Source organism: Dipodomys ordii, unplaced genomic scaffold (assembly GCF_000151885.1).
Source record: "Dipodomys ordii isolate 6190 unplaced genomic scaffold, Dord_2.0 Scaffold77, whole genome shotgun sequence".
Lineage (NCBI taxonomy): Eukaryota > Metazoa > Chordata > Mammalia > Rodentia > Heteromyidae > Dipodomys > Dipodomys ordii.
Genome location: NW_012267293.1, coordinates 5,217,368 through 5,237,520, shown reverse-complemented (window position 1 = coordinate 5,237,520; position 20,153 = coordinate 5,217,368). Strand labels below are relative to the sequence as shown.

General features: G+C 52.9%; 1 protein-coding gene across 1 annotated transcript; it reads left to right on the top strand.

The window, feature by feature from the left end:
- Window positions 1–19,607, top strand: Slc22a1 (solute carrier family 22 (organic cation transporter), member 1). Its single transcript, XM_013024589.1, has 11 exons — window positions 1–534; window positions 5,945–6,048; window positions 6,430–6,584; window positions 7,001–7,169; window positions 7,355–7,469; window positions 7,599–7,705; window positions 10,854–11,068; window positions 12,916–13,024; window positions 17,093–17,205; window positions 18,725–18,824; window positions 19,251–19,607. Exons 1-11 carry the CDS (start codon window positions 124–126, stop codon window positions 19,315–19,317), a joined length of 1,665 nt encoding a protein of 554 aa, XP_012880043.1. The 5' UTR covers window positions 1–123; the 3' UTR covers window positions 19,318–19,607.
- The last annotated feature ends 546 nt before the right edge of the window (window positions 19,608–20,153 follow it).

Here is a 20,153-nt window from a genome sequence, read left to right as displayed (position 1 = left end):
GTCATGCTTGGACAGCACGTTAATGTCAAACCACCTCATTGCAAAAAACCTTTGAATGCCAGCGCATGCAGCCACAACGCCCCAGTGTCAGTCCAGCCCAGCTGATGCAGACATCGCCCTGCCATGCCTACCATCGATGACATTTTGGAGCAGGTGGGAGAGTTTGGCTTGTTCCAGAAGCAGACATTTTTCCTCTTATCGCTGATCTCCGCTGCCTTAGCCCCCATCTACGTGGGCATCGTCTTCCTGGGCTTCACCCCCGAGCACCGCTGCCGGAGCCCCGGGGTGGCTGAGCTGAGCCAGCGATGCGGCTGGAGCCTGGCCGAGGAGCTGAACTACACGGTGCCCAGCCCGGGCGCGGCGGACGAGGCCCATCTCCGCCAGTGCACGCAGTACGAGGTGGACTGGAACCGGAGCGACCTGGGCTGTGTGGACCCGCTGGCCAGCCTGGCCGCCAACAGGAGCCAGCTGCCGCTGCGGCCCTGTCAGCACGGCTGGGTGTACGACGCGCCCGGCTCCACCATTGTCACCGAGGTAAGAATGGGCTCTGCATTTCAGGGGGTCATGGGGGGCCTTCGGGAGGAGGAGGGAATCAGAAGCGAAGCCTGCCATCCAGTCTCACATCCATCAGGAAGAGGGAGGGGTCTTGCTTGGTGTGCACCCAGCACATGTCAGGCCGGGCTCTGGGGGTGGGGGGGAGGGTGCAGAGGACTTTGGAGTGGGAAGCCTCGGACTCCCCCTCTCCTCCCCCCCACTCCTCCCCAGGCTGCAGATCGCACTTTGAGTCTGGCCTGTCCTGTGGAGTCTCTTCTCTCCACTCATGGCAATTGCCTTGGCGTTGGAGTCAGACTATTTAGTTGACCTTGACTGTGCCCCTTTCGAGCTGAGTATCCACCGTACGTTACTCACCGTCTCTGAGCCTTGGTTTCCATGGCAGTGAGCAGGGATCACGATAACCTGTTGTCATGTTCAGCAGGGAGCTATGCAGTTGTAGACCGGCACTTACACCTCGCGCCTGCTTGTGGTCCCTGGGGCAGTGCGGCGCGGTCCTGGACCTTGCTTGGAAGACTCAGTTAGCCATTTGAGCATTGTGCTTTGAGGAGCTTTTGGTAAAATAGGTGACCACTAGATGTTTTTTTCTCTTTACTGACCAAGTAGAGGCGACAGTCCTGAACGTGTTCCCGTGCCATGCTACCAATACCCTGGTGGTTGCAAGCTACCCTGGAGCCTGAGGTGCCAGGCCCTCCAGCTCCTGGTCTTCCCCAGCTGCCCCCCCTTCCCCTCCCCCAGTCCCCCAATGTGGGCCCCTCCCTCCTTTTCCTCCTTTCTCTGGGGATTTCCATGGCAACACAGGGCTGTCCCTGAAAGGAGGGAAGCCTGCCTGGCAGAGTGTGTGTGGATGGGTGGGGGTTACTGGGTTCTCTTGGTTTTTGTGGAGTTAAACACACACCTCTTTGTGATTGTCAGTGAAAGCATAGGTTATCCATCTGGTTTTCTTTTGTTGTTTTGTTTTTGGTTTCTTGAGATGGAATCTGTTAGTTGGGTACCATGGCTCACGTCTGTCAGCCTAGCTATTCAGGAGGCTGAGATCTGAGGACTGTGGTTCAAAGCCAGCCCAGGCAGGAAAGTCCGTGAGACTCTTACCTCCAATAAACCACCAGAAAACCGGAAGTGGTGCTGTGGCTTAAGTGGTAGAGCACTTGCTTTGAGGTAAAGAGCTGAGGGACAGCGCCCAGGCCCAGAGTTCAAGTCCTACAACCAGAAAAAAAAGAGAGAGAGATGGAATCTGTTATTTTGCCTAGACTGGTTTTGAATTTCTGGGATAAAATAATTCTCATACCTCAGCCTCTAACTAGCTGGGAGCAGAGGTATCCAACACTGCCAGGCAGCATAACACAATTTTTAAAAGATTTATATTGCATATCTTGAATTATTATTTTTTTTTACTGATGACTGAGGTTGGAAATAGAAATATTTCACAAGCTACTTGTACTAAGAATTGTTATCTTAAATTCAAATTTAACTGGGCACCCTCCATTTTTATTTGCCAAGTCTGGCAACCTTACCTTAGTGCTAAATGAAAAGATTGGATCTTTATTTAGGTAGAGGACCAAGACAGTTCTAGCTGGACCTGGTAAATGGTCTGAAGCAAGATGGCGGGGAGAAGCTTGAAGAGGCCTATTCAAGAGCCTGGCTGAGAAATGTCGATCACTGTGGTTGTCGTGGGAACAGAAGATGATATAAGAGGTGCATACCTTGCACAGGCCAGGGCCAGGAGGAGTGACCCAGCTTGGCAGAGGGTTCTGGCTTGGGGGGGGGGCAGGCAGGGAGAAGCACTGCACTCTGGGTTCTGGAGTGGTAGCCCTTAGGCAGGAAGGGGTAATGTATAGCCACAGAGGGAACAGAAAGGGTTTTACAAATACCCGACTGTTGGTGCATTGAAGGAGGGAGCGAGGCATTGGTGGGGATTTGAGTGTGCTGGAGCTCGTATTGTCAGGGGCCAAGGAGTTTTTCTGTGCTGGCTAGATTTCAAGGGCATGGGGTTCATCTGAAGATATCAAAGGACATTAGAAAGACTGGCATGGAGGGGCAGGACTAGGAATGAATGAATGAATGAATGGGGAATCAGCTCATAGACAGGTGTTACCTCCCACTTTATTTCTCCCTTCTAACTGCTTTCAAACTCCCCTGGCCCCGCTCCTTATCCTCCTGAGATTAGGGTTGGAAACTTCTCTGTTGTTAATTGCTGCAGACTAATTTTTAACCTAGTATTATCTTGGACTTTGGGACTTGCTTGTGGAAGAATACTGAATGACTTTGCTTGACCCCACATTTAGCTCCCACCCCAAGGCTTTGAGATTGGAGTGATGAGGCCCCTGGGGAAGGAATAAAATATTCCCTGGTTTTTTATTCCAACTTCTCCATCAGCCACAGCCTCAGCCTCCAGCACCCTCCCCCGAGCCCCCGCCCCAGTCCCCAGCCCTATTAGTCATGAGCACTGGAGGCATAGTCTCAGGCAGCGGTGAGGTAAGTTGAGGTAAGGTGAGACAGCCCAGGGGTCACCTCCTTCTGTGTGTGAGGAATTCTTCCTCTCCTGAGTTGGAGTCTGCAGAGAACAGGTAGTTGAACCAGGACCCTGGCTAGCTCTAGTGATGAACAAGATGGCGGACATGGCCTTGTTTTCTGTACTGGGCCAGAAAGCCTGGTGCGGCCCTGGTGAAATCCCAGCAGGAGCAGCCAGCGGTGGCCCTGCCTCTGCCAGGTCTGTCTTTGCAGGCCTGGGATGCCGGGGCTGGGCTGAGTTTGGACTGGAGAAGGCCTGGCAGGGCTGCCAGCCTGGAAGAGGCCTCTAGAAGCCCAGGCCCAGCTGAGCTGGGAGCGGAGGAGCTGAAAGGCATGGTGGCTTCACTCGCACACAGTCCCAGGCAACCGGGGCCTTTCAGGATGGAGTAAAACAACTGACAGAGACACCAGCTGGCATAGCTGGGAAGGAGAAGCAGCATGAAGCTGTGGAGGGAGGAAGATGCCGTCCAGGGGTGACATTTCCTCCATGGTTCCCGCTCCCTTGGGACAATGGTGGCACCTAGAACATTGTTTTGGGAGATGTGGGTGGAGGCTCCAAAGAGACCATGCGTAGCTGGGGACTTGGAGCGTGGAGAGGCCGGTTAGCACCTGGGAATGGTCTGTGAGCGGGCAGGAAAACCAGGAGGGCAGGGGTATGAAGATGGCTCCTAAGCTGAACGTGAATAGAAATGACCATTGGCATTGGAAGGGAGGTTGGGAGGAAGGCTGAGCCCGTCTGTGGGAGCTGTCCTCTGGCAGGGACGGACAGCAGGGTCTGGGCACGAGCCGGTGGGTGGCAGGGCTCCTATTCATGGCTCACAGATGCAAGGTGCTCACCTCACGGGAGCATTGCTCGTCCGCCAATCAGACAGCTCCAGTCTTCCAGGCCGGAGCAAGGCCTGGCTTACACCGGCAGCATCGAAACGAGTGGGGAAGAAAACCTTACGTTTTACACTAAAACGCGTTGCTCTTTGGTAAAACTTTCCTCGTGTATGTCACCTTGAATGTCCCCAGCAGCCCTCAGATATGACAGTTTCAGATCAGGAAACAGGCCCAAAGTTGCTAAGTGACCCTCCCTCCCTCCCTCCCTCCTTCCCTTCTTTCTTCCCTTCTTCCTTCCTTTCTTTCCTTTCTTCTCTTTCCTTCCTTTTTCTTCCTTCCTTTCTCTCTTTTTTCTTTCTTCCTTTCTTTCTGTTTGTTTGTTTGTTTCTCTCTCTCTCTCCTTCCTTCCTTCCTTCTCTCCCTCTCTCTTTCTCTTTCCTTCTCTCCCTCCCTCTCTTTCCTTCTTTCTTTGCTGCTTTGCTTCTTTCTTTCTCTTTCTTTTTCTTTCCTTCCTTTCTCTCTCTTTTTTCTTTCTTTGTTTCTTTGTTTCTTTTTCTCTCTCCTTCCTTCCTTCATTCTCTCCGTCTCTCTTTTTTTCTTTCTTTCTCTTCCTTCCTTCCTTCTCTCCCTCTCTTTTTCTTTCTTTCTCTCTCTTTCCTTTCTTCCTTCTCTCCCTCTCTTTCTTTCCTTCTTTCTTTCTCTCTCTATCTTTCTTCTTTCTCCTTCCTTCCCTTCCTTCCTTTCCTCCCTCCCTCCCTCTCTCTTTTTCTCTCTCTCTTTCTCTCTTTCTTTTCTCTTTCTTTCTTTCTTTTCTCTTTCTTTCTTTCTTTCTTTCTTTCTTTCTTTCTTTCTTTCTTTCTTTCTTTCTTTCTTTCTTTCTTTCTTTCTTTCTTTCTTTCTTTCCTGTACTAATCTGGGATCTTGTACTCTCACTCAGCTTGTATGTTGAGTCTGGGCACTGTCCCTTAGCTTTTGTTCAAGGCTGGTGCTATACCACTTGAGCCCAACTTCCACTTCTGGCTTTTGGCAAGTTAGAGATTAGCATGTCAGAGACGTTCTCGCCTGGGCTGGCTTTGGCTGTGAGTGGCTGGGCTGACAGAGGCGAGCACTGGTCCTGGTGCTCAGTGACACTTGCGGTGCCGCTCTGGGTAGGCTGAGCACGTGTAGCAGAGCAGAGATGGAGGGAAGGTGGCCAGGAAGTCTTCTGCCAGTAATGCGCCCTCCGTCTGCCCTAGCCCGGGCCCAGCATGTGCCCTCCATCTGCCCCCCCCCCGGCCCGGCATATGCTGCCACTGGTGTCCTGGGCCAGGGAGAGCTCCCCTGCTTTTCCTCAAGCCTCAAACCCTATGTGAGCAGCCAGCGGCCTCTCCCAGCCCCCAGTCCGCACGGGGCCTCCCCAGCTGCCTGTCCCGCTGGCTCTTCCCATGACACTTCATCCGGTGCTTGACACGGGGACTTTCTGAGTCTCTTCTCGCCTCTCAGATCCCCACTCCCCACCCCATGATGCACTCCCCACAAAGGAGGCCCTGGGGTGTCCCCTCTGACTCTGGCCCCCATTCTCTGGTGCTGCCTTCCAACCACTAGTCACGACTGAGTGCACACCTGCTGCTGGAATTCATGTAATTAAACACAGAACGACCAACGCGATTAACTGCTGCTGGAATTCATGTAATTAAGCACAGAACGACCAATGGGACCAACGAAAGGCTTTTATTGATTTTTACTGGCTCTGTGGCATTTGTATTTGGTTGCATGGTATTTCTTTTGGAAACTCCTTTACCAAGGAGGTTTTGCCCCATGACCCCAGCTCTGAGTGGCAGTACCCTGGCTGTGGCTGCGTTCGTTAGCATTGGTGGGATGGTACGGAGTGAGTTCTGGATTAAGGAATCGCCAGAACTGGGTCTTAGGAAGACGTGATGAGAACAAGTACGCCACGGGCCAGGCGAAGGGACTGTGCGCTGGGCCGGAGGGAAGCGGGGGTGAATCTCGCGTGATTCGCAGGAGGGGTGAGTGTCCTGCGCTTCTCTTCCCCTCCGCCTCCCTGCGGTGCGCCTGGCAGTTTAACCTGGTGTGCTCCGACGCCTGGAAGGTGGATCTCTTCCAGTCCTGTGTGAACTTGGGCTTCTTCCTGAGCTCCCTGGGCATCGGCTACATTGCGGACAGGTGAGCAAAGACCAGGCCCTCAGACCTGCCTTCTGTGCTGCGGGGAGCTGGGGGGGGCAGTGCGCTGGGGCTGGGGTGGAGGAGGGTGGGTGGAGCTGAGATGCAGGGGCCCTGTGGAGAAAGGAGGGGACGGTGCCAGGGCAGCACGGGTGGAGAGGAGGGGCACAGCCCACACGGGTTCTACCAGCAGGTCACTGGGGAAGGGGCCGCTTGGTAGTGGGGGGGGTAGGATCAGGCCTGTGTCATGGCTGTGGGGTGCAGGACACAGAGGTTCTGTCTTAGGTCACTAAGTTTGCAGGAGATCCAGCGGGCACGAAGCAGGCAGGGAGGGCGTCCAGCCGGTCCCCGATCCCCATCACAGCCAGGCTGCCTCGCCCGCAGGTTTGGCCGGAAGCTGTGTCTCCTGCTGACCTCCCTGGTCACCGCCGTGTCCGGTGTGCTGACGGCGGTGGCCCCGGACTACACATCCACGCTGCTGCTCCGTCTGCTGCAGGGTCTGGTCAGCAAGGGCAGCTGGATGGCCGGCTACACACTGAGTAATGGCACGGGGCTCAGCTGCCCGGGGCGTGGCAGGCGGAGCCAGGGGTCCGGGAAAGGGGGGGCAGCTGATTGCATGGGGGGGGAGTTGTCATCTCTCTTGAGAATCGAGAATCGGAGGCCCGTGGCACCCATCTGGGTGAACTCCAAAGATGTCCATTAAGTGAATGGACACTCCTGGCCCATCCCCGCGTGGAGCTCCTGGGGAGGGGGGGGAGCCTGGGTGGCAGAAAGGCTCAGTGAAAAGCAGATCACTGGGCCTGGCCGAGGCAGGCTGCCTGACATTTGACCCTAGCAGGTTGTGGTTTGGGGGGGGCACAGAGAGAAGGTGGGGAGCGGGCAGGGCGTGGGCGGGGCTGGGGAGGAGGAGAGGGCTAGCGCTCACGTCCGCCCCGTGTCCCTGTCTCTGTGGCAGTCACGGAGTTCGTGGGCTCGGGCTCCCGCAGGCTGGTGGCGATCCTGTACCAGATGGCCTTCACGGCGGGGCTGGTGCTGCTCACCGGCATGGCCTACGCCATTCCGCACTGGCGCTGGCTCCAGCTGGCCGTGTCCCTGCCCACCTTCCTCTTCCCGCTCTACTACTGGTAATGGGACATTCGCAGAAAGAGGTGGCGGGGGGTCTTCCTGCCTTCCTGTCCTCTCTGAGGCCACGCTCCGGGGACAGAGGCTGCGGCTGCCCGGTGCTGCCCGCGGTCACCCTGAGGAGGGCGGGCCGCTCCCGGTGGGTTTATGTGGAGGCGGCGCCCCAGTGCGGTGGCCGTGCCCGCAGGTGCGTGCCCGAGTCCCCGCGGTGGCTCCTGTCGCAGAGGAGGAGCGCTCAGGCCCGGAGGACCATGGAGCACATCGCCCAGAAGAACGGGAAGCCGCCTCCCGCCGATCTGAAGGTGACGCGGCCGGGAAGGGGCCTCCTGCACCACGGGCCTGGGGTTGGCGTGGGGTCTGGAAGACGCCTCTGGGGCCGGTGGCTGGTGGGGCGAGTGGGACCCCGTGCACTGACTGCACGGCCTCCATAGATGCTCTCTCTTGAGGAGGACACCACGGAAAAGCTGAGTCCCTCCTTCATAGACCTGTTCCGCACGCCCAACCTGAGGAAGCATACCTGCATCCTGATGTACCTGTGGTAAGCCCTTCCTACGTGCTGATGTGTGCTGCTTGTGCCAAGCCCTCCCTAAGTGCTGATATGCCTGTGCTAAGTCCTTCCTAAGTGCCGATGAGCCTGTGGTAAGCCCTTCCTACGTGCTGATGTGTGATGTTTGTGCCAAGCCCTCCCTAAGTGCTGATATGCCTGTGCTAAAGTCCTTCCTAAGTGCTGATGAACCTGTGCTAAGTCCTTCCTATGTGCTGATTATAGTACTTGTGCCAAGTCCTCCCTAAGTGCTGATGTGCATGTGCTAAGTCCTTCCTAAGGGCTGGTGAGCCTATGCTAAGTCCTTCCTATGTGCTGATTATGGTACTTGTGCCAAGTCCTTCCTAAGTGCTGACATGCCTGTGCTAAGTCCTTCCTAAGTGCTGATGAACCTGTGCTAAGTCCTTCCTATGTGCTGATTATAGTACTTGTGCCAAGTCCTCCCTAAGTGCTGATGTGCATGTGCTAAGTCCTTCCTAAGGGCTGGTGAGCCTATGCTAAGTCCTTCCTATGTGCAAACATCAGGGAGTGTAGGTCAGGGTCCTACAGGAGGAGAGAAGGGGAAGAGAGCTCTTGAGCCAAACTTTCTCAGAGAGCTGCTGCACCAGGCGCCGGTGGCTCACGCCGTCACCCCAGCTACTCAGGAGGCTGAGAGCTGAGGATCGTCGTTTGAAGTCAGCCTCAGCAGAAAAGTACATGAGACTCTTACCTCCCAGTAACCAGCAAAAAGCCAGAAGTGGAGCTGTGGCTCAAGTGATAGAGTACCACGCTTCAATGAAAAATCAAAAAGGAAAAAGCAAGGGAGAGCATGAGGCCCTGAGTCCAAGCCCCTGCACGGGCACACACAAGAACGAGGAAGGCTGGTCTCAGTCAGAAAGGCCTGCCGGGAGAGGTGCGCCGTGAGGTGAGGTGCAGCCAAGTGTGGGGCCTGGCTGGATGCCCAGTGTCACCCGGGACCAGCAGCTTTTGACTTGGGGTTGAGGGCAGAGGGGATCTGTGGCCCCGTGTCACCGGGACGGAGTTTCCTTCCTCATGTGGAGCACCTGCCCTCCTGGGCAGCGGGGAGAAGTGTGAATTCTGGGTCCCTAGATTAGCCAAGTCTACAGGTGCTTAGCGCAACCTTCCTCCCCTGGCCTGCCCTGGGTGTTGGCGCCCTTCCCCTCCTCCCCTGCCCTGGGCTGTGCTCTCCCCCACCTGTCCTCCCCTGCCCTGTGCCTGTGCCCTGTGCTCCCCTGCCCTGGGCTCTGCCCTCCTCATCCTCCTCTTCCTGCGTCTGTGCCCTTCCCTGGAGGGTGCTCACTCAGGACTGGGGCGTGGGGGAAGAGACCCCCCCCACAGGGCGGGGAGCAGGCCCATACTGGTTACAGTTGCTGAAAGTTCATGAAAGTTCTCACTGAACTGTGCTGGGGCAGCGGCCGGCACGTGGTGGACCGGCAGTAAATATTTGCTGTGAGTTGAATAAATAACCGCTGTTGCACGAAATCAGCCCAAGTTCTTTAGACCTGGGGCCTGCAGCCTGGCCCCGCCCGCTGCCAGCATTGAGGGGCAGCTCCCCCGTACAGCTCCGCTTTCCCAGCTGCACCCCACATGCTCCCCTCAAGGTGGGGGGCACTTGGATTGGGCTGTCTCTGGTAGGTCCCACAGCTGCTGCAAGTGTCTGAGGAGCCGCTGCCTCTTAGCACACCCCTCCTCAGGCTGCACCCCACTTTTCCATCCAGGCCAGACTCCTTGGTCCTCTGCCCCTTCCCCTCGCTGGCCTCCCCTCCAGATCTACCCAGAATAATAAAGTCACAGGCCTGCCGGTGGCCTTGGAGGCTCAAGGATCCGCCGGACACAGCTGAGAGGCATGCTGGGATAACAGAGACATTTCTTTCATTTTCTTCTGGTACTAGGATTTGAACTCGGGGTCTTCTGCTTGCTAGGCAAGCATTTTACCACTTGAGCCATACCTCCAGTCTCCTTTTCCTGGTGTTGGTTATTTTCCACATTGGATCTTGCTCTATGCCAAGGTTGATGTCGGCTCTCACTTTCCTTCGGTGCTTCCTTGTGATGCTGGCGATGATGGATGTGTTCCCTGTGTCCAGCCATCACATAGCTGGGGTAACAGGAGTGTGCCACTGTACCCAGCTGTGGTTCAGATGGAGTCTTGGGAACTTTTTAATGATCAGGCTGTCCTTGAACCACGATCCTTTTATCCAAGTAGCTAGGATTTTAATCTTAAGCCACTATGGCAAGCAATTTGAGTTATTTTTGAGAGATGATCTTGCCTTTTACATAAACCAGCCAGAACCATGCGTGATCCTCCTGTTTATACCTCCTGCCAGCACTGAGGTGGCAGATACCCACCACTGCACTTGGTTTTTTACTGGTTGAGATGGAGTCCTGCTGACTTTCCCCCCTGGCTGAACTTGGACTGTACGTCCCTCCACCCCCCTCCCCAACCCCATGCTCAGCCTCACAAACAACCAGGACTGGAGGTGTGAGACACGGTACCCATGTAAGAGCTCTAAGTTTTGACTTGAGTGACGTAGGCAGGCTGGCCACTGGACTCGGTGCCCTGCTCCTCACCCTTACTGATGCTCTCAAATGTGGAAGGAGAGGCTGCGTGGCGGATGAAAGGAAGGATGTGCCAGGTGCAGGTGCGTCCGCATGGGTCTCAGTGTCATGCTCTGGACATTTGACCTTGGGAAGGGGTGGCCGCTGGTGATGGCAGCGGTGACAATGGCAGTGCGTCTTTCCCGAGTGTGTGCTCTGTGTCTGGTGAGCTGTGGTAGGCACATCTGCCCACGAACCCAATACTCAACCCGGTGTGGTAGACGCTGCTACTCTCCTATTTACAGACGAGAGCACCGAGGCCCAGAGAACGAGGTGATGGTGGCCACAGGCTGGCAAAGCAGCGGGGCGCTGCGCCTGCCCGGCGCCCACCGTGTCTCGCACTTGCCGCCCGGGGGCCGTGGCGGGTGCCCAAGCACACAGCTCGTCACCTCTTTCTTCTCCCAGTTTCCGGAATCCAGGGAGGAGTGGGCGTTGGCAGAGGTTCTCACGGGAGTTTCTGACGGAGGGCCCCGGGGCTCGCTTGGGCAGGGCTCCGGCGCCCGCCTCCCCGCGGGCCTGTGACGCCGCGGCCCTCCTTCTCGTCCAGGTTTGCCTGCGCCGTGCTCTACCAGGGCCTCATCATGCACATGGGCGCCACGGGCAGCAACCTGTACCTCGACTTCCTTTTCTCAGCGCTGGTAGAGTTCCCCGCGGCCTTCACCATCCTCTTCACCATCGACCGCCTCGGCCGCATCTACCCCATGGCCATGTCCAACATGGTGGTGGGGGCAGCCAGTCTCCTCATGGTTTTCATCCCCCAAGGTGAGCTGTCCTGGGTTCAATGTCTGCCCGTGAATGGGATTGTGGGAAGAGTGTTGAAATGCCCTGATAAGCTTCTGGAACAGGAACAAAGAGTCTCCTATATTTAAAAAGATGTGTTTTTTTTTTTTAAATTCTCCAGTAGCAAATATAACAGTATGACTAAAGACTCCGCAAACTTCTAGCTACCCCAACACCCAGAGAGTGACTCCAGCCCCGAAACTTCCCCCCGAAAGTCCTTCCTAATCGATGCCTCTTCCACACAGCCTCCTGTGTGTGACCTCTACCTCACAAAGCAGTGGGCCTGCTTCTGAACCCCACACATGGACGCTTTCTTTCTGTCCTTTCCCTTATATCTGTGAGGACCAACCATGGTCTCACATGCCAACGCGCCTTGTATGTTTGCCATCTGAAACATTTGATCCCATGTCTTTATTTTTTGCCAGAATCAGGACCTTGTGCTTGTTGGTTAGGTCCTCTAGCACTTGAACTCCCAGTCCTTTTTGTTTGCTCCTTCCTTCCTTCCTTCCTTCCTTCCTTCCTCCCTCCCTCCCTCCCTCCCTCCCTCCCTCGCTCCCTCCTTCCCTCCCTCCCTCCCTTCCTTCCTTCCTTCCTTGTTGGTAGTGGGACCTGAACTCTTGGACTGAGCACTGTTCCTCAGCTCTTCAGTTCATGGCTACCACTCTACCACTTGAGTCACAGTGCCACTTCTGGCTTTTTCTGCTTACATGGTACTGAGGAATCGAACCCAGAGCCTCATGCATGCAAGGCAAGCACTCTATCACTGAGCTACTTTCCCAGATCCTTTATTTATTTTTTGAACAATCTTAAGTGTTTGCCTAGACTGGCCTCAAAATGGGGTCCTCCAGCCCTTTGGCTCCTAAGTACTGGGATTAGGGAGATGGCGGCTTCTTTTCTCACTGTGTGGCCTCCCATCATGTAAACAGCATGTTCACTGTCACGTGTTGTCTCCAGCCTCTTCCCACTGCCCTACAGCTGTGGCGACCATACTTTTGAGGGTCTTTTGGGGTAGACTTGTATGTTGTGGGACACGTCTGTGAGCCACCTCCCTGGGGGATCGGTTACAGGTATACTTTCAGTACAACACTGCCCGACAGCTTTATAAAAATGGTTGGGACATTTTACACGGCTCCCCTCTCTCCGAGATGCATGAGGATTCTAATCATTCCCCTCTACCCTGTCTCCCCACGAACTTGACCTGACACTGCAAGGTCAACAACACTGGAACTCCTATAAAGTTCAAGTCGATTAACCTTGTCATGTTTCATTTTTTGTATTGCGGGTACTGGGGCTTGAACTTGAGGCCTCTCTCTCTCACTTGGCTTTTTCACTGGGTACCAGTGCTCTACCACTCAATCTATAACTCCACTAACCTTTTGCTGGTTAATTGGAGGTAAGAGTCTCCTAGATTTATCTATCTGGGCTTGCTTTGAACCTCAGTCTTCAAATCTCAGCCTCCTGAGCAGCTAGGATTACAGGTGTGAGCTACCGTGGCTTGGTATGTTAAGCTGGTTTTAATTTGAGGAGATCAACCACCTCACATTTGCTGCCTTTGGAATTGTTTGGTACATACCCAGAGAGAGGTGCTTTTTTCCTCTTTATTGCTTGTATTCTGTGCTTGGTGGTCACTGTGGCAGAATCTTGTGCAGGAGACTGGGGACTTGTGAAGTCTGCCTCCTGAGCAGCCAGGCTGGAGAGATTAGATTGGGACTACAAAGGGGCTCAAGGGGCCCCCGGCACACAGTGTCTTTGTGTTTCTCTGCAGAGCCTTGCTGTCAATCAGGAGCATGCCCCGCCCTCTACCACAGTGTCTTTGTGTTTCTCTGCAGAGCTGCACTGGCTGGGCATCACTGTGGCTTGCATTGGCCGGATGGGGGTCACCATTGTGTTACAAATGATCTGCCTGGTCAACGCAGAGCTGTACCCCACATTCATCAGGTGAGAGCACAACAGGAAACAGTGAAATACCCACCTGCCAGACAGGCTGGGGGAGGACTAGCCTTCCCAAGACTCCTCAAGAAGTCTCCAGGGCTGGTCAGCATGGATACTGAACGGTGTTGTTGGAAGCTCACCTAACCCTGGAGGAACCCACATACGTGAGTCCTACAATGTTAGCCTTTTGTTTGGCTTATTATACTTATCAAATATCCTTAAGGGGCATTTCTTTGGAGCATGTAACAGAACTCACTCCTTTTAAGTGAGAATGATATTCCATTTTATGCACATCCCATATTTGGTTATCTATTCATCTGGCCATTGGCACTTGCAATGTGTATCTGTGAGCATTGTAGGCACACAGCTTTAGAGGCTCCTTTTTGTTTTAGTTTTCAGGCAGGCTTTTGTGCTTTTTTGCCCACAGCTAGCCTCGAACTGCAGTCCTTCAACTTCAGCCCCCTGAGTAGTTGAGATTACAGGCCTGAGCCACTGTGCCTGGCATGTTGAGCATCTTTGAGCATCTCCAAATGTGCCTGTTACTCATTGTCTTTTCCTTAGAAGACTTACTAGTCTTAAATAAACATGATTTTTGATGTGAAAGTAATCACCTTATCTGAAGTTTGAAAAATTGGTATTCTATTAACCTGACTTTTGTGAGAATTTGGTTCATTAAACTCTTTTGTTTTTCATACATGATTTATTCTCCCTTGGATACTATACCAATGGTTTCCAAGAGATTTCCCAGTTCCTTAGACTCAGCTTATACCTGAACAGGTCTCTGAGCCCTTCCACAGACACATAGCTGACCAAAATTACCTGTTTTTTTTTTTTCCTATCTCTTCCTTTGTTAAAGGCTTATTTGTAAAACGTTCCTTGGAATGAATACCAGGAGATGAAGGCAAATTCCAGAGAAAACTTGCTAGGCTGATAGTTCTGATCTCAGAGTTTAAAAATAGCCGGGACAAGCAATTCCACTGGTGATCAGACCCAGGGGCCTGACTGGAAATGTAAACTGCCAAAAGTGCCATGTTGGTTATCTCTGAGGGTGCCTTGGGCCCGGGAGAGCAGAGTGAGTCATGGCAGAAAAGTGTGCAGAGCAGGCCTGTTCACCTTATGGTGGCCAGGAAGTAGAAGCAGAGCGAAGGGAAAGGGAAGTGTTAGGATCCCTAACATCCCCTTCTAGGCCCCACCTCCAAAAGGCTGTATCCCTCCCATCTAGTAGCACCGTGGGCTGGAAAGCATGGCTTCAGCGTGTGGGTTTCTGAGAGAACTTGTCTGAACCACAGCAGGTACTGAGCGCCTGATCTTCCATGGACAAAGACCAGACCAGCTGGGTTCTGAATGGGAATGTGGAGGGGGAGGGGGAGGACTGGCAGGAAGGTGGGACCCAGGTGTTTAGAAGCATCATTCAACTTCACATACGTGTGTGTGTGTGTGTGTGTGTGTGTGTGCGCACCTACAGAGTCATGCGAGCTCGAGTATTTTCAAGCAATCAAATCAAGTCTGAATTAGAAAACGTGAGGCACTTTCAAAACAATCATTGTTCACATGTGCTGTGTGAACGATTCTGACAATTCTTCTGATTCACTGGGTTTGGGGGCCTAAGTCCACAATGTGTGTTGTAAGAACATTTATTGGCGTTAATACGCACGGCCTTGTGACAATTCTCTTTCTATTCCCGCCCCTCTCTGGATTATGAGCTCCTTGGAAAAGCAACCCTGTGATGTCAGAGGCCTCTGCCTCTCTCAAAGCTCTTCTCTAGCTTCACCCAGCAATCACTACCACCACAGGATGCGAATCCTAGAGGAGGGCCTCGTCCCCTACTTTTTCTAGCATCTGTGCGCTTATCAAAAGTTTGATTTTCAACACTTTTTAAAAAAAATACTGAAAACCAATGTAATCTTATCCTTCTTGAAAATCCTCCAAGAGCTATGAGAAGATGAAGGACAAATGTAAAAGGGCTACCTTTAAACCCAGGATCTCCTCCAAAGAGCAGGCTTGGGAAGGCCTCTCTAGCACGGAGTGGGCTGAGTCTCTGTGGCACAGCCCACCCTGGACAGCCAATCAGATAAGCAGAGTGTGAACCTGGAGGGTGGGGCCAAGCATTCCCACCTGGAGGGCGGGGCCCAGTGCTCCCAGCTTGAACCTGCCCAGCACTCCCCACCGGAACAATGAAACAGGTGAGAGCTGAGGATGAGCTCCCTCTCAGGAGTGAGGTAAAGCAGGGGTTCGAGGCTGGCCTCTGGGAATGGCTCACAGCACCACCCCAAGAGGAGGAGTGGGAGGGGGACCCTGCACGGTGAGGATTTCCACACTGTCAACCCTGTCACCCCCTGGACACGGGGGACGCAAGGGCTGGCATCATCTAGTCAAGCCCAATCCTGGTGAAAAGGAAAATTCTACTAGCCTAGAGCAAGATCTGGCCTCTCTCCCCATAGACCTTTCTGGAATGACAGGAAAGGAAAGAAACCATAGTGTTAAAAGATGAATAATGAAAGAGCAACTCACTCTTACGTTGTGAACGCATCACTTAACAGCAAGTGGGGCAAGAGAAGGCAAGGCGAATGGCGCTGGAAGATGCTCGGCAGGTGAAAGCTGTCACTATACACACAGGATGCAAACATATTGAAGAACTGGCGTTCTCTATAAAGTGAGAGTTTACACCAAGATACAAGTTCTTAGGACAGTAGAGCACAAAACAGTAGAAGAAATTGAGGCTGGTTCAGGAAAGAAATACAAGCCAAAATGGAAAACATTCGACACACAAAAAATCATTTTGAAAGTAGCATAAAGGGGGACAGACAGAGCAGGAGCAAGGTGCTGGTTGAGCTTTGTGGGGGTTGGATTTGAGGTGTCCCCTCCCCCACAGAGAGCTCATGCATTAAATCAACTGATTGAAACACGAGGGTTGTAGCCTATCAGGGATGAATCCATTGATGGGTGATTTTTTAAAAATTTATTTATTTTTAGTTTTTTAAAATGACTGTTCCAAAGGTGACGTCAGAGGGGTTACAGTTACGTAAGTCAGGTAATGAGTACATTTCTTTTTGGACAATGTCACCTTTAGTGATTTGATGGCCTTATTGGGAGTTGGTAGAACTAGGCCCTGGGCCTGGTTGGAGAAAGTGGCCACCATGGGGGGTGGGGGAGGAGAGGTCCTTGAAGTGAATATCTTGTTCCTGATTTCTTTAGTCTGCCTCTGCCTCTACCCCCACCCCTGCCTTCACCTCCACCCCCTCCTGCCTCCTCCTGCCTGCCGATTTGTCTGTCTGTCTGTCTGTGTCTCCATCTCTCCTTCCTGGCTGCTCTCTGCTGTGAGGTGAGAAACTTTGTTCTATTGTGTCTTCTCTGCCATGAAATCCTGCTTCAAAAAGGGCACAGCAATGAGGCCAAGTGACCGTCCTCCACTGAGCCCTCTGAGGCCAAGCGCTGAACACATCTTTTCTCTTCCACGTTGTTTCAATTAGGCTTTGAAGCTGTGATGATGGATTCTTTATCCTCATTGGCTCCCCCCCCCCCTCCACTGTACCTCCCCCTCCTCCAATCACTTGCTGGCTAGGAGGGCGATGACTTGGTCGCTCAGAGACTCTGGTGCAGATCAGTCAGACCTGGCTTGACTCCACTCCCACTGTTGTGAGCCTAGATCCGATCAGACTGTTCCCCTGCAGAAATTGTAGGTTGTTTTTTTTTCTCCTCACGGACAGCAGACCTCAGCCCTGGGCTGAGTGGGTCAGAGGTGAGGTTTAGAGCAGGGAACCTGTGATTGCTATTCACATCAAACCTCCAGCGATTCCAGAACTGCACACCTAAGGCTAACCATCCTTATAAGAGGTAGACTCTGTCCTTCAGAGGCCAGCTCATGCCCATGTCCACGCTAGCCCAACATCTCTCAGCACCACACGTGCATATCTACATGGCTCCTTTGATCCCCAGGGAGCTCTGAGCACCAGCTCACCACGCATGCTGGCGTGGCGTGGCGTGGCCCGACGTGGCCCAATGTGGCTTAGACTAGGCTAACATTTGCAAGATGGAGTCACAGACGTCGTCTTTTGCTTCTCCCTGTTTCCCCAGGAACCTGGGGGTGATGGTGTGCTCTGCCCTGAGCGACGTGGGGGGGATCTTCACCCCTTTCCTGGTGTTCAGGCTGATGGAGGCGTGGGAGAACTTGCCCCTCATTTTGTTTGGTAAGACTCCGCGAGTGTTTCTTCTTCCTCCCTCAGCCGGTGGAGGGCACGGGATGGGGGGCAGCAGCTACGTGTGGCAGGGGCGTGGAGGATGGAGCTTCTTGGTCATTGTCTCCTGGATGCTCTGTCTTGCTTCTTGGGAAAGTTCAAGCATTTCCACTAGGCTGTGGCCAGAGACTTTGATCCTTTGGCTGAGAACAACAACTCATGCTACAGGAAGAGTCTGAAGACTTGTACCTTTATGTACTATGTACAACAGTTCTGAGCATCCACGACTAGACACCGCCTGGAGTGGCTATCCCACTGACAAAATAATTACTGTTGCTCACATTACTGCTGCTCACCAAAAACAGGATGTTTGTTCCGGCTGCTCTTAATCTTGAAGTCTGCGCATACTTGATTCAGTTTTCCCATAATGCCGCCCAACCTCCACCAAACATACGACTTCCAGCAGAACCGGAATTGTCACTGTATTGCTTCAGTGAAGCACATTAACTTTTCACCTTGATTTTGAGGTGCCATTTGCTTTTTTGAGACACATTTTTATAAGATGAAGGGCAGGATAACACTGAGTGGATCACACAGCAATGTACACAGTGGATGATGATGCAGGACTAAACTTCTCAGCTCCATTGGGCCGTGTCTCATTCACGGGGATTTAAAATGTCAGGTTTTAAAACTTCTCTTTCATTAATCTAGTTAGACTATCTCTGGTCAACACTGTGTTAATAGATCCACAAATAAGGTAGAGCTACTGTGCTCAATTCCTAACTCGTATGCATTGAATTGTGGGAAATGATGCTGAATTATACTTCTGGATCTCAAAAATAGAAGACCAGGTAGGCATGATGGGGCATGCCTGTAATCCCAGCATTTGGGAGGCCAAGGCGGGATTGTGAGCCACACAGACCCTGTCTAGAAGAAAAACAGGGAAGAGATTCCAGGAGACAAAGGGGAATCAAAGTTGTATGTCAGCTTACGAATGAAAAAGACCAGTGAAAGACCAGAGGGCGCTCACTCCTTTCCCTGATCCTGAGCACGGGCCTTCCCAGCCTGCTCACACACTTGGTAGCAAGTAAAATAGCTGGGCATTTACAGAGAACTGCCAAGCCTGGTACCCTGGCATGGGTGACTGCAAGGGAAAGAATAGGAGAGGAAGAAAGGGAGAAGGAAAAAGGGAGAGTGAGAAAGGGAGAGGGAGAGAGGCTGGGAGCTGAGAGTGAGGGACAGAGGGCAGGAAGAGTCCCTGCCCGTGTTAGGTTTTGCTCTGTTGATCAATCCATTGATTATCTATGTAGCTAAAATTGAGTTGCACACCATTCTTGCTCATCACCTACATGCAACTTTATGCTTCTGTGGTAAAAGCAGCATTTCCAACTGTCTTTTAAGAGAGCAGTGTCCCCACCCCCTGCGGCAGTAGAGCATGTGCCGGTGGGCGTGGCGTGGGCCATACTCTGCAGCATGTCGTTGGGCGTGGCGTCGGCCATGCTCGTCCACTTGGAATCGGGTTCATTTGCAGGTGTACTGGGCCTGACCGCTGGAGGTATGACACTGCTCCTTCCCGAGACCAAGGGCATGGCGCTGCCTGAGACCGTGGATGATGCCGAGAACCTTGGGAGGTGAAGCCCTGCAGGGCTGGGGTGTGAGGGCTTGGCTTCTGTCCCCTGAAAAGGGTCATGATTCCATCCTGCACTCCCTCTGCTCATCTTCATGGTTCTGAGAGCTTTCCAGACATTTGTATGACTTGGTGTTCACCCCAGAGATGCCCCAGACCCAGGCATGACTCAGTGGCCATTAATGATGGGCAAGGGAGGAGAATGGGGAGGGGGGAGAGGGAGAGAGGGAAAGAGGGAGAGAGAGACAGAGACAGAGACAGAGAGAGACAGAGAAAACACACATCTCAAGTTGGCCAGCACCCAGCTGGGTTTTGTTCTCTTCAATTGTTGAGATATTCCTTCACACCAATGGCAAGTTTTTAATCAAAAGGTTAATTTGATATTTTTTCCCTTCATTCTACATTGGACTTTTATTTCTGATTGTTCCAGGAAAGCCAAGGCCAAAGAGAACAAGACTTATCTTCAGGTCCAGATGTCCCAACATACCGACGCCTGAATGGTTCCGTGGGAGCCAAGCACCCAGCCAAAGATGGTCACGCCAGCGGGGGCTTTCCCAGAAGTCCTCCCATTCCTGTACTCTCCCCACAACTTCCCCTTCCTCCCCGTGAATATCCCTTCTGAGTGTACTTTGCCTTACGTGGTCTTCTTTCTTTTAAATCTGCCAAATCTTTTATCTATGAATCTGTTTTAGTAAGAACCATTGGTCCTGTGGGTTCTGACCCCTTAATTACTTAAAATATTGTGAAGATGCAGTTGAATTTAAATATTGCTAATAAGAAAAAAAAAGCCTTCGTGACTATTTCTCTAGACTATCTGCAGGTCTGGTCTCCTCTGTGCGCGTGTGTGGGTCTGTGTAGACAGAAGCGCTGCTGTGTGGACACTGTTTCAGTGGTGCTTGCTTTCTCAACATGGTGGCTCTTCTAGCGCATCGCAGGCCAGTTGTGTGTAAATACACGTGACGGGGAAAAAGACGCTCGCGTGTGACCGCCTGAGGAGGGAAGTTGCTCCCACCTGTGTTCCAGGAATGTGTTAGTCTGTCACCTTTGGTCTGGGTACGTGTTGGTGATTCGAGGTGAACTCATGCCACCTGGGAGCTGTCCCTGTCGGCGTACCAAAGGAGTTTACTTTGTCAGGAATTACGTATGTCTTTAATGTTGTGCAACGATTTCACTGGAAGACACAAAAATCTTCATTTCAAAATGTCTACCTGTGAGACAGCTGCAAAGGCCACACTCGAGCACGCCGGGCAAGTTCCTGGCGCACCCTGGGGCACGCCGGGCAAGTTCCTGGCGCACCCTGGGGCACGCCGGGCAAGTTCCTGGCGCACCCTGG

Excerpts from the sequence above, each read along its gene's own strand:
- Slc22a1 (XM_013024589.1), top strand. The coding sequence starts at position 124 with ATGCCTACCATCGATGACATTTTGGAGCAGGTGGGAGAGTTTGGCTTG. Across the intron at positions 6,049-6,429 it reads ATCGGCTACATTGCGGACAG|GTTTGGCCGGAAGCTGTGTC; the intron begins GTGAGCAAAGAC and ends CCTCGCCCGCAG. Across the intron at positions 17,206-18,724 it reads CTTGCCCCTCATTTTGTTTG|GTGTACTGGGCCTGACCGCT; the intron begins GTAAGACTCCGC and ends GTTCATTTGCAG.